This window comes from Ascaphus truei, chromosome 1, assembly GCF_040206685.1.
Source record: "Ascaphus truei isolate aAscTru1 chromosome 1, aAscTru1.hap1, whole genome shotgun sequence".
NCBI lineage: Eukaryota > Metazoa > Chordata > Amphibia > Anura > Ascaphidae > Ascaphus > Ascaphus truei.
The window spans coordinates 105,297,026-105,310,382 of record NC_134483.1 but is presented as its reverse complement, the minus strand read 5'-3'; the positions used below and the strand labels follow the sequence as shown (position 1 = coordinate 105,310,382).

Genomic DNA, 13,357 nt, shown 5'->3' with positions numbered 1-13,357 from the left:
GGGAGATGCAAGTGGGGGGGGATAGATGGGAGATGCAGGTGGGGGGGATAGATGGGAGATGGAGGTGGGGGGGAGAAATGGGAGATGCAGGTGGAGGGGAGAGATGGGAGATGCAGGTGGGGGGGATAGATGGGAGATGCAGGTGGGGGGGAGAGATGGGAGATGCAGGTGGGGGGGGAGATGGGAGATGCAGGTGGGGGGGGGAGATGCAGGTGGGGGGGGATGGAAGATGCAGGTCGGGGGAGAGATGGGAGATGCAGGTAGGGGGAGAGATGTGAGATGCAGAGGAGAAGAGATGGGAGATGCAGGGGGGAAAGAGATGGGAGATGCAGGGGGGAAAGAGATGGGAGATGCAGGGGGAAAGAGATGGGAGATGCAGGGGGGGAGAGATGGGAGATGCAGGTGGGGGGAAGAGATGGGAGGTGTGGGGGGGAGAGATGGGAGGTGTGGGGGGGAGAGATAGGAGGTGTGGGGGGGAGATGTGGGGGGGGTATGGGAAATGGGGGGGAGAGATGTGTGATGCAGAGGAGGGGGAAGAGATGGGAGATGCGGGGGGAGAAATGGGAGATGCAGGGGGGGAGAGATGGGAGACGCAGGGGGGAGAGATGGGAGATGCAGGGGGGGAAGAGATAGGAGAAGCAGGGGGGGAAGAGATGGGAGATGTAGGGGGGGAGAGATGGGAGATGTAGGGGAGGAGAGATGGGAGATTCAGGTGGGGGGGGGGAGATGGGAGATGCAGGTGGGGGGAGATGCAGCGGGGGAGAGTGATGTGAGATGCAGGGGGGAGAGTGATGTGAGATGCAGGGGGGAGAGTGATGTGAGGTGCAGGGGGGAGAGTGATGTGAGGTGCAGGGGGGAGAGTGATGTGAGGTGCAGGGGGGAGAGTGATGTGAGGTACAGGGGAAGAGTGATGTGCAGAGCTGTGAAGGGGGGCGGAGCTTAACGGGGGGAAACGGAGCTCTGAAGGGGAGAAGAGATGAGAGATGCAGGGGGGGAAGAGATGGGAGATGCAGGGGGGGAAGAGATGGGAGATGCAGGGGGGGAAGAGATGGGAGATGCAGGGGGGAAAGAGATGGGAGATGCAGGGGGAAAGAGATGGGAGATGCAGGGGGGGAGAGATGGGAGATGCAGGTGGGGGTATGAGATGGGAGGTGTGGGGGGAAGAGATGGGAGGTGTGGGGGGGAGAGATGGGAGATGGGGGGGATATGGGAAATGGGGGGGAGAGATGTGTGATGCAGGGGAGGGGGAAGAGATGGGAGATGCGGGGGGGAGAAATGGGAGATGCAGGGGGGGAGAGATGGGAGACGCAGGGGGGAGAGATGGGAGATGCAGGGGGGGAAGAGATGGGAGAAGCAGGGGGGGAAGAGATGTGAGATGCAGGGGGGAAGAGATGGGAGATGCAGGGGGGGGGAGAGATGGGAGATGCAGGGGAGGAAGAGATGGGAGATGTAGGGGGGGAGAGATGGGAGATGCGGGGGGGGAGAGATGGGAGATGCAGGTGGGGGGGGAGATGGGATATGCAGGGGGGGGAGATGTAGGGGGGAGAGTGATGTGAGATGCAGGGAGGAGAGTGATGTGAGGTGCAGGGGGGAGAGTGATGTGAGGTGCAGGGGGGAGAGTGATGTGAGGTACAGGGGAAGAGTGATGTGCAGAGCTGTGAAGGGGGGCGGAGCTTAACGGGGGGAAACGGAGCTCTGAAGGGGAGAAGAGATGAGAGATGCAGGGGGGGAAGAGATGGGAGATGCAGGGGGGGAAGAGATGGGAGATGCAGGGGGGGAAGAGATGGGAGATGCAGGGGGGAAAGAGATGGGAGATGCAGGGGGAAAGAGATGGGAGATGCAGGGGGGGAGAGATGGGAGATGCAGGTGGGGGTATGAGATGGGAGGTGTGGGGGGAAGAGATGGGAGGTGTGGGGGGGAGAGATGGGAGATGGGGGGGATATGGGAAATGGGGGGGAGAGATGTGTGATGCAGGGGAGGGGGAAGAGATGGGAGATGCGGGGGGGAGAAATGGGAGATGCAGGGGGGGAGAGATGGGAGACGCAGGGGGGAGAGATGGGAGATGCAGGGGGGAAGAGATGGGAGAAGCAGGGGGGGAAGAGATGTGAGATGCAGGGGGGAAGAGATGGGAGATGCAGGGGGGGGGAGAGATGGGAGATGCAGGGGAGGAAGAGATGGGAGATGTAGGGGGGGAGAGATGGGAGATGCGGGGGGGAGAGATGGGAGATGCAGGTGGGGGGGGAGATGGGATATGCAGGGGGGGGAGATGTAGGGGGGAGAGTGATGTGAGATGCAGGGAGGAGAGTGATGTGAGGTGCAGGGGGGAGAGTGATGTGAGGTGCAGGGGGAAGAGTGATGTGCGGAGCTGTGAAGGGGGGGCGGAGCTTAACGGGGGGGAAACGGAGCTCTGAAGGGGGGAACGGAGCTGTGACCGGCTGGGGACCGCAGCTGTGAAGGAGGGGGTGGAATGGAGCTGTGAGGGGGGGGCGGAGTTGTGAGGTGGGGACGGAGCTGTGAAGGGGGGGAAACTGAGCTGTGAAGGGGGGGAACGGAGCTGTGAAGGGGAGGGGGGGAACGGAGCTGTGAGGTGGGGACGGAGCTGTGAAGGGGGGGAAACTGAGCTGTGAAGGGGGGGAACGGAGCTGTGAAGGGGAGGGGGGGAACGGAGCTGTGAAGGGGAGGGGGGGAACGGAGCTGTGAAGGGGAAGGGGGGGGAACAGAGCTGTGAAGGGGTACAGGTATGAACGGGGGTAAGGGCAGGAATTCCTCCCACAGGATGCAGGAAACAATGCACAGCCATAGAACAAAGCGGAGGATGGCTTCAGATGGTGGCTAGAAAAGACTTTATTGTGAACAAAGTATACAGCTGACGGATCCTCTGACACGTTTCAGCCCTCAGGCCTGAAGTCAAGTCAAGTTCTAGACCCCCCTCCCATTCTACACCCCACAAAGGGTTTTCAGAGATGGATAATGCTGCCCACACATCATCTACGAGGTCTATTTTGAAGTTGCCCCATTCTGATCGAAGATCTAGTTTTGATACAGATTTATCAGATGCTGGTGATAGACCATCAGTATCCTTCTCAAAACAGAATCAAGATGATAACAGAGATTCAGATGGGGGCTACTTCAATAAAACCTATAAGACGAGCTCCAGAGATGATCGGTCAAGATCTATCCCTTCAAATACAGATTTTATTCCGACAAAAAACGGAAAAGGTGCAGAAGGGGAAAAAAGAACCGAGAAACGCTATGGCTCAGACAACAAGAGGAAAAAATACTTCTAAATCCCACATTGAGCAACGTTATCAATATCTCTGACACTGTCCTGACACCACAACAAATCTTACTTTTAGATAAAGGACTCAACTTTGCTCCTCAGGAAGATTTTGACTTATTTTCAACTATTATCGATCTTCAAAAATATACGAGGAAATTGGCATTGAAGAAGTTATATTCTAAAAAAGATCATGTTATTCAGGATTCTAATAATGATGTCAGTGATTCTGATAATGATTTACCAAATAGAAGCATCTGTTCTTTTAAGGAAAATGTTTTCAATTTTGACATGCAAACATTATTTTATATATATTATATATTATTATATATATTCTTTGGCCATATAGACTCTGGTCTTAAAAAACGTTCGTCTTTTATTCCTCATGGTTCTAAGGGACCATGTGTGACTACTTTTGAAAAGTTAATTGATAGAGACCTCAGACTATTGGCCAAAGGTTTCTCCGTTTCAGGTTTATTTCCCACACCTGATAATCTCACTCAGCAAGAGAGGACGGATTTGGAACTATTGAAGAACGATAGTTCCATTATTATTAAAAATGCAGATAAGGGGGGAGCCATTATAGTGCAGTCATCAGTAAAATATAGAGAAGAAGCCTTAAGATTACTAAGTGACACTCATTTTTACACCAAATTGAGAATGGACCCCACTAAAATGTATCTTGGTGAGCTGCGAACATTATTGGAACTGGGTGACATACTACATGTTTTAAGTAATAAAGAGAGACAGTTTCTGATGTGTGAATCTCCTGTCATACCGGTGTTTCACCATCTCTCAAAGATCCATAAGTCAATGGAGAGCCCTCCGGGGCGACCCATTGTCTTTAGCATTGGATCTTTGGGGGATGGTGTCTCCCGGTATGTTGACAATTTTCTTCAGCCTATTGTACGTATGTTGCCATCATTTATACAGGACACCACAGCTTTAATGATTGCCTTACAAAATATTACATGGAAAGATGGGTATAGGTGGGTCACCATGGATGTCACATCACTTTACATGATTATAGAGCATAAGCACGGCCTACAAGCCATTTATTATTATCTTCAATCATGTTCACTTTCTACAGCACAAATCACTTTTATTAATGATTCTATTTTATTTTTATTAACACACAATTATTTTCTTTATGATTCACAGTTTTATCTTCAAAAACAAGGCACAGCTATGGGGACTTCTTTTGCACCCTCATATGCCAATCTCTTCATGGGCTTGTGGGAATATGTTCACATTTTTGGTAGCACCAATAATTTTCATTCTAATATTATTTTTTATAAGAGATAGATCGATGATTTGATTTTTATTTGGGATGGTGATTTAAACAGTTTGCACACTTTCTTTCACACTCTTAACACTAATACTGTTAATTTGAATTTCACATATCAAACTGATGTATATAAGATTAATTACTTGGATGTGACACTCCATGGTGGCCCCAACACTATTATTCAAACTGACATTTTTACCAATCCCCATTCCAGGAACTCTTATTTACATGCAAAGAGTAGTCACCCCAGATCCTTGATTCGTGGGATCCCTAAGGGTCAATTTTTAAGATACAAAAGGTTATGCTCTAACCAAGATACTTTTCTTCAACATTCGCAGACACTAAGTTCTAAATTCTTAGAAAGAGGTTATTCTACACATGATGTACACCAAGCCTTTATGAATGCAGAATCTTTTGATCGAACTAGTCTAATGAAATATAACAAACAAAAGAAGAGTCAGTTCTGTGATAGTCCTTTATTTATCACCAAATATAGTAAACAGGCATCACAGATCCGACACATTGTTTCCAAACATTGGAGTATACTTGAATTGGACCCTGATTTGAAAACAATCATTCAACATGGACCCAGGTTCGCATTCAAAAAGGCAAACACTTTAGCTTCTTCCATTTCTAAAAGTCTCTTCCAGTCAGGACATCAATCATGTGTGAGTAACATACCTAAAGGTTTCCACAAATGTGGGTTCTGCAGATATTGTCAATATCCCTTCCAACCAAAAGGGTTCATACATTATATCCTGTTAGTAGGCATAGGATCAGTACTTTCATTAATTGCCATACCTGCAATGTGGTGTATGTTATTGTTTGTGGATGCAATCTTAAATATGTGGGTAGGACCATACGATCTTTACATGTTAGGATTTCCGAACACATTAGACTCATCAACAAAAAGGATATTTTACATCCGGTGTCAAAACATTTCACCCAATGTCCCTTTGGTGGGTTAGGGAATTTTCGATTTTTTGGCATTGAACATGTTCCTCTTAATATCAGAGGTGGAGACAGGCTTAATCGCCTCAACAAAGTAGAAATGAAATGGATTTTCTCTCTTAATACTCTTCAACCAAATGGTTTGAATGTGGAATGGGCTTTACAACATTTTCTTTATGATTAATTTATTATTTTGGTGTGTGTCCATGATTGGTCAGATTTTGTAAGTATGATCATCAGCTTCATCAAACTGCCTTTACTAGGGGGCCTACCTTGACTTGGTTCACTTGACTCTTCTTAACTGCTGTATTGGGCCTGTATTTTATTTGGTACAATTAGGCCTGCAATAGGCAATATAAATGTGTATGTTGTAGCTAGCTATAAAATATGACTCACTTCAGCCCTTTTATTTAAGTTATAGTTATATTTATGATACTAGCCACAGATGTCATGAAATTCTTGATCGGTCTTCTGTAGTGGGAAATGACAGATGTCATTTTGATTTTTTTTAACTGTTAACTCCTCCCTGATCCCTGTAACATTATAATTGCTGTTCTTTATATATACAGTATATATTAAAATAATAATAATATATATTTATATTTAAATATAAGAATTTATCAGGATGTATGGACTCCTCGGAGGTAACATGGAAACCCACAAAAGACAGGAGATCGAAATATATAAAAACTGATATTATTTTTGTGTTACATTAAATTCTGAGACAAGGAAAACAAAATGGGGACTGTAAAATGTGCAGAGCTGCACCAAAAAGCTATGGTAGCAGGGGACAGAGAAAAATCAGGCGGGCAAAAAGTGCAAAGGGATTAACTAGGCAAACTCCAGTATACTGCAGGAAAATGCAGTGCTACATGCAATAGCAATAGTACCAAGGGACAATTAAGTAAACGGGGCAAATAGAACGGAAATACGCAGTGCTAGGGAAAAATAACAACCCGACTCTTGACCTGTAAACAGAAAGTTTGGCAAGGAAGTAACAGACTGGGTGGAGCAAACTAAAATGGTAGGTGGCCTTATTGTCTGTTCTGGTACTTACCAGTTCTGGGCCTGAACCTGACTACTCTATGCGCCCCTACAGGTCTACAAGGAGTACTGCAGGAGGGAATCATGACAGAATTGTACTGTTCCTAAACATGAGTTCCTACTGTATATGCCAATAAAAGCCGCATGTATTGTATATTACAGGATATTTTAAGTTTGGCTTGTCTGAGTAAATCTGAAACTTGCCAACATATCAAATTCTAAAATAAGTAAAAAATGGTAGGACAAATGTCACATGGCTGATTGTTTTTGCTATATTTGTATGTATATTTCAACTTGCGATGAATCAGACATTATTGCTCGTGTTAATATTAAGGTATTAATAGAGCTCTACTTATAGTACCTCATTGTCCCGAGTACAGTATCTCTTATTAAAAGAATGTCATTAAATACAGAGACCTTTTTGTTTTGCAGGTGATATAATCAGTCTTGGGGACAGACAGCTCACAGTGATGCATATGCCAGGTCATTCGCGAGGAAGCATTTGCTTGCATGACAGAGATCGGAAGATTCTCTTCAGTGGAGATGTGGCATATGATGGATCAATGATCGACTGGCTCCCATACAGCAATATCCCTGACTACGTCAGATCCTGCGAGCGTCTCAAAGAATTGGTGGACAGAGGCCTTGTGGAGAAAGTGCTACCTGGGCATTTCAACACATTTGGAGCAGAACGGCTTCATCGTTTAGCCTGCAACTATATATCGAATGCTGGAGTGTGTCACAAGGTTTCAACGTGTGCACTTAGGTCTGTTGCAGGGTTAGCGCTCCGTTTGACAAATTCTAGAAGAACAACTTAGTTATGGTGCCATGTTATACCAATAAAGAACTGAAAGCAAGGTTTGCTATGCAAAATTCTGAATTAAACTGAACAAAGTAACGGGGGTTATTTAGAAAAGCATGCTATATTCAGGAGAGAAAAATGTTGCTTCTACTGAATATGAACACTGAGTACTGAGAAATAAATCTCCTTGTCTTGTAATAGTCAGGACTGCCATGTTGGTGTTGACTGCTGTCTCCTTGCCCATGCCTGTTGAAAAATACAGGAGCAGCCTTGTGAGTATAGCTCACGTTATAATTATTAGAGGCGGCAAATGGACAATAAAGATGTAAAAGAATTCTGGGAACTTGTGGTTTTGGGTTAAGTTCTGCACCATATTTATATCAAGCTGAATTGGGCCAAAACAATGTGCACCAATTGGAAAAAAAACTATTTTTGTTACACAATATGACCCCCAGGTAATAAAAAAAAAAAATAGTCGTGAGAGGACACATCACAATAGTTGGGGATAATTAATCAATCTTTTAGCCACATTACTGCGTCATTTGCATCAGGCCTGCGAAAAATACATCTTGGGCTATCAACACAAGTAAATTGCTATGGAGAGTTGGACACATAGCTATTTTAATTAGCATAATAAATAAGTATATAGGGCAGTGCATTAATTGGAATACAAGATATTTGTGTTTGTATTTAAAACCCATTTATGTTTATTAGTGGTTGAATTTTTCTCAGGAAGCGTCATATAAAGAACAAGGTACGAGGTGTAATTCTCAAATGTAACATTATTATTTTGGGGGGGGAATTACACTTTCTTTATGAGCATACATACGGTTTGCCATAAAACAGCGATTGAAACCTTTCTTGTGGAGACAGTGGGCGGCTGTGCAGTTTGATGCCCCAAATTTTTGGCCGCTTTTGCTTGCAGACAGCCAGCATATTCACTCTGGCAACAAGTTAGTTAATAGGTGGTAGATTTTTTTTTATGAACCAGATATATTAATGAAGGTTTAGTCACACATATTAAGCCTTTCTAGAACTGACTTTGTTTTTCTACTAGAACTGTATACTGAACACAGCCTACACTAGGTATTGGATCAAAAGTGCGTCCAACACATGTACATTTAAATTAGTCAATTAAATGCCATGCGGGTCAAAGTTGTACTTGAACGCTGATGCCTTAAAGAGGCAGTCTCGTTTATTACTGAAACAAGTTATCATATGATCTCGTTCCTTAGAAAGATTCAAACTTTAAAGTAACTAACTTATTTGTGTCTTGTGAAAAATGTATACATTATGCTTTTCAGACAGGAATCCTTGTGGAAAAAGTGAAGCACAGCCGGTCCAAGAAGAATACAATCCGGGGCTAAGCGAATGAATTAACAATATTATTTATTGGGGGTGCACAGCATGGTGGCGCAGGGGATATGCCTCTTGGCCTCTTGGCATATCCCCTGCGCCACCATGCTGTGCACCCCCAATAAAGAATATTGCTAATTCATTCGCTTAGCCCCGGATTGTGCTTCACTTTTTCCACAAGGATTTCTGTCTGCATTGTATACCAGCTGGACGCACGCCTCTGGGACGGCATACAAACAACACCCATGTGAGTAAGAACTACATCATTATATCACTGGATATTCACATCTTGCTCTAAGGTTGCTGCCAGATAGAGACCTTCTGTTCACACTGATGTTCATATACACCGGTTAGTTCAGATTAGGTTTTTGTTATACCATTGGCAGCAGGTAACCTGTTAACGAGCTCTGCAATCAAGACACTCCTAGTTGTTTGTGCTTACTTACCTATCCCAGGGTCCGCTTAAGCTTGCTTATTCACTTATGACAATCAGATCTCACACTTTGATGCACTTGGTTTGGAGGACATCCCTCCTACAGTCTCTACTACATTATGCTTTTCAACTGCAACAGTGGATTGAGGCACATGAGCTACTTAAAGTATCTGTTAGACCAGGGTTGCGCAAACTGGGGGCGTGCGCAAGATTTCTCTGGGGGGTACGGCGGTTGCAAAAGCCCCGTGCCCTTCCCCAAGGCATTTAAATTAAATGCCGGGGGATCGCGTGAGGCCTCTGTAACTAACTTACCTTGTCTTTGGCAACGCACTGTCAAATGACACCGAAGACAAGGTAAGGATAGGGGGGGGGGGGGTCCGCGAGCAGGGGAGGAGTGCAGGTAGGGGGGCGCATGGGGAAAAGTTTACGCACCCCTGTGTTAGACTATTAACGGCATTATAATTACTTTGCAAATAAAAGGAGGAATTCACCTGTCTTTGAGCACTGCAAACAGTATCATCACCAAAGACATCAGATAAAGATTGTAAAAAAAAAAAAACACAACAACAAAAACCCTCCCAGGCTTATGTTTACAATGTAAATGTTAAAAATATATTTCATTATTCTACATAACAAATCTCAGAAATGTTTTTAGTAAAATGAGTGTCTTGGACTCTTGTGGAGCATCACCCATTAAGGACCGCATTTTCCTGTTAAAAAGGCTTTTTTTTTTTTTTTAATATCCAGAACCCCTGGATCTCATTGATTAGGTTTCTTGGAAGTTGATATTTGCATTTAGTAAATAGAATCTAAAAATATCACTTGTGAGCACGTTCACATGTCCGACCGGTCTGCAACACTGTTTTTCACCATGTCATTACCCATAATCCCTGGCTGTACTGGAAGCACTGTGTGCTAGGAGATAATGTTGGAAAGCCGGGTTGCAGAGCTGTCTGACACATGTAAATGTGCTCACAAGTGATATTTTTATTTGCTGTACCCTGTACGGTGGAGGTTTTTTACCCACCATAAAGTATTTAGTAAATGGAAGTTTTAGGCATTGTCAACGTGCCCAGATGGACTATTCTGATAAAGTTGTTTTAACTTTATTTTTGCAAACCTAAACACAATTTAACAGCTTATTCAATTGAAAAGTGTAACTTAGGTCCCTATTTAATATGTTGTGGGGGACATATTCCTAGTGGGGAAGAGTTTATCTCTATACAAATGAATTGGGACTACATTTTGTCCTGCATGGTGGAGACGTGTGCACAGGATATTGCATGAGATGCCTTAAAGATCTTATCACGTTAGCCCACTATTTGTACATTCCAATAGAGTTGGAATGTACAATGCATTGGACCCAGACTGGGAAAGAAAAAATATTATTGTATTGTCTCTACCAATTCATTTCTATATCACACTGGGTAATTCCATATCCAAAGCAGTAGTTCAGGTTGTTTTCGGAAGAAAATCTCCATTGAAAATGGATATAGAATAAGGCCCTTAATTAGTGAACGATACGTTTTAAGTTGTGTCAGAAAAGGGAATCGTATAGCTTGCAAACGTTACTTATTTTATACAGAAGAATGTAAAACAATGGCCTAGCATGGGATTTCTATTTATTACAGTATCCTATAAAGTATATTGTTGATATTGTTCTTTATTGTGTTTATACTTGCTTTAAGAAGAACCGCAGTGTTTTTAAATAAGCCAGTGATTGAAAGCAGTGCCGATTGCTTAATCACCAAAATGTATTGGTTTCCTGTTCAAAAATATGCAAAGTGCTTAAACCATTACCTGCCAGAGATGATTGCAAACAGTGGCACAGATTTACTGGGAGCCTTATTCTATAGCCACCGAAGTGGCATTTTTGGCTTTAAATGGCGCAAATTGCCGCTTTGGTGGATATATAATGACTCTCTATATTAGACTGGGCCTCGTGACAAGTTAAGGTCCATCCATACACTTGAATGCATTAATTGTGAAAAGTATAAAGCTAATTTATTTAGAGATGTAGCCCATCTAACTTGTTTTGGGACTGTGTCTAGCTGCAGTTCTGCTTTCCTGCCAAACTGCGTCACATTTTTACTTTTAAACAGTATACAGAGATCATAAGACTGAGTTTTTTTGCCACGGTCCTGAGGAAAGTTAATTGGGTTACAACTGTGGTACTGTATAGTAAATCTGGGCCAATATGTTACAGTGACTTCGGCATCAAAATGGCCAGTGTAAAAGTTTTATTTTTATTAAAATAGTATATACATATATTCTTATTTATAACATGTGAAACTTGAGCTGTCCTCAAATATTTGTTGTTGTAATGTAAGAGCTATGCTTGTGGTTACTGAGGGTTAATCATGTTTATTTCCATGAGATAATTTTACATACCGATAAAATGATTTAAAGAATGTATTTTATACAGATGCAGAAAGCAAAGAATTGCATTCATGGAACTATTTTTTTTTCCAAAGTACCTTTGTACAGCATTTGTGTTTAGCTAAAATATAAGTGCAAATAAAATTAAACTACTATATCTAATCTCAGTCTAATTGTATTGTTTAAATAAATGTATGGTTTAGTTACTAAACCCCTTTGCTGCCAGGGAGGCAACACACTGAGCAAGTATTCAATATTTTTACTGAATTTATAATGATGAATAAGAAAGTGCCAATTGATTAGATCAGAAATAATGTATTTTTGTATAGCACTGGCAGTGTCTGCATCTGATCACAAACAATTTACGGTTACAATGAAAAAAAAGAATCTAATTGCCACTGTGAACCAAGCCAGTTAAAAGATTAAAACATTGAGTAATTCTCTCATATCATTATATATTCATGTGGCATTGACCGCCTTATACTCACCTGGCAAACATGGTTGCGGCTCTCTGGTATGGCATTGCTAACATCCAAATGATACCAAGAAAAAAAAAAAACACACACACACGAATTACAAGTATTGCTATAAAGTTTTATATATATATTCAAGTTCTGAACATTTTTAACAATTTAGAGTGGAGTGAAGATTTTATTTTAGTGGCCTGTGATGTCACACCACTCTATTCACTAATTGACCATGGACAGGGATGTGAAACTTTTAGATATTTTTTAGAGAAAGTTGTAAGTATTGACCCTTTACAAATTGAATTTTTGATAGAGTATAAAGTTCATATTGCAACACAATTTTGAGAGGGTTGATGAAAAATACTATGTGCAGTTAAAAGTACAGCCATGGGAAGCAGGTTTGCGCCAAGCTGTGCCAATCTATTCATGGGTAGATGGGAGGACTACTAGATTTGGTCCAAACACAAGTTTGGTGCAATGGCATTGATATTCTATTTCTCTGGCAGAGGAATGTAAACACATTAGAATATGTATTGTGACAGAAACCATGGAGTTGTAATAAATGTGATATATAGTGCTCCCAGGATATTGGACAGCTTCTATCCCGTATAGGCTAGAAAGTGCAGCCACAGAATGGATGTGCTCCATCTCACAGTTTCACAGGTGCTGGAGCTGAGGGATGAGGATTCCAGACCAGAGATTGACTGCTGCCTGGTTTCTTTCACCTGCCCTGCTAAGTGGGATGTAGATATTTAAAGCTGGTTTCCTGCTTCCTCTCTCTGAGAGCCTGGAGGCTGGACTGCTGTCAAAAAACAGAAAGGGGAGAACCTTTCCACCCTGAACTGGTTAATTGTCCTTATCCTGTGTTTATCCTTGAATCTGTTACCCTATTTTGTTGGAAGCAGGCAAGCCATCCAACCCTAGTCAGGGAAAACCTTCTGTTTAGTTATTGCTCGGTTGAGCAGGGTTTGGTTTTGTATTTTCAACAAGGTGTTGCAGTCCAAGTGCATTGGACTGAATAAAACAGGCAGAAGCCTGGTAAATAGAAGTCAAGTGAAAATAAGCACAAATTAATTGTAGCCCCTTTTCCCTATACCTAAGGGAAACTACGCGGGCGACTATGCGTGCTGCTATACCTGTTGTTCACAGGAGGCCTAAGCCTCTGCTACTGGGAGCCTGAGGTGAGCTCTTTCTCCTTTAGTGCAGCGCCTCCACCTATGAGGGATCCCAGCGTTGGTGGGGTAACCCCTCACAGGAACCAATACAGTAATGAATAATACACACACAGGTATATAACGGATCTTTACTGTACACACACAGTAACATATACTAAACACCTGCAACAATAGTACTCCTGTAC

The 13,357-nt window shown here is 43.1% G+C and overlaps 1 protein-coding gene across 1 annotated transcript in view; it reads left to right on the top strand.

Annotated features, from left to right (window-relative positions):
• Positions 1-8,737, top strand: part of MBLAC2 (metallo-beta-lactamase domain containing 2) — a 32,195-nt gene extending 23,458 nt beyond the window's left edge. Inside the window, exon 2 of the mRNA XM_075593032.1 lies at positions 6,993-8,737. Coding sequence (XP_075449147.1) covers positions 6,993-7,378 — 386 coding nt within the window. The 3' untranslated portion in view covers positions 7,379-8,737. The remainder of the gene's footprint in view (positions 1-6,992) is intronic.
• The last annotated feature ends 4,620 nt before the right edge of the window (positions 8,738-13,357 follow it).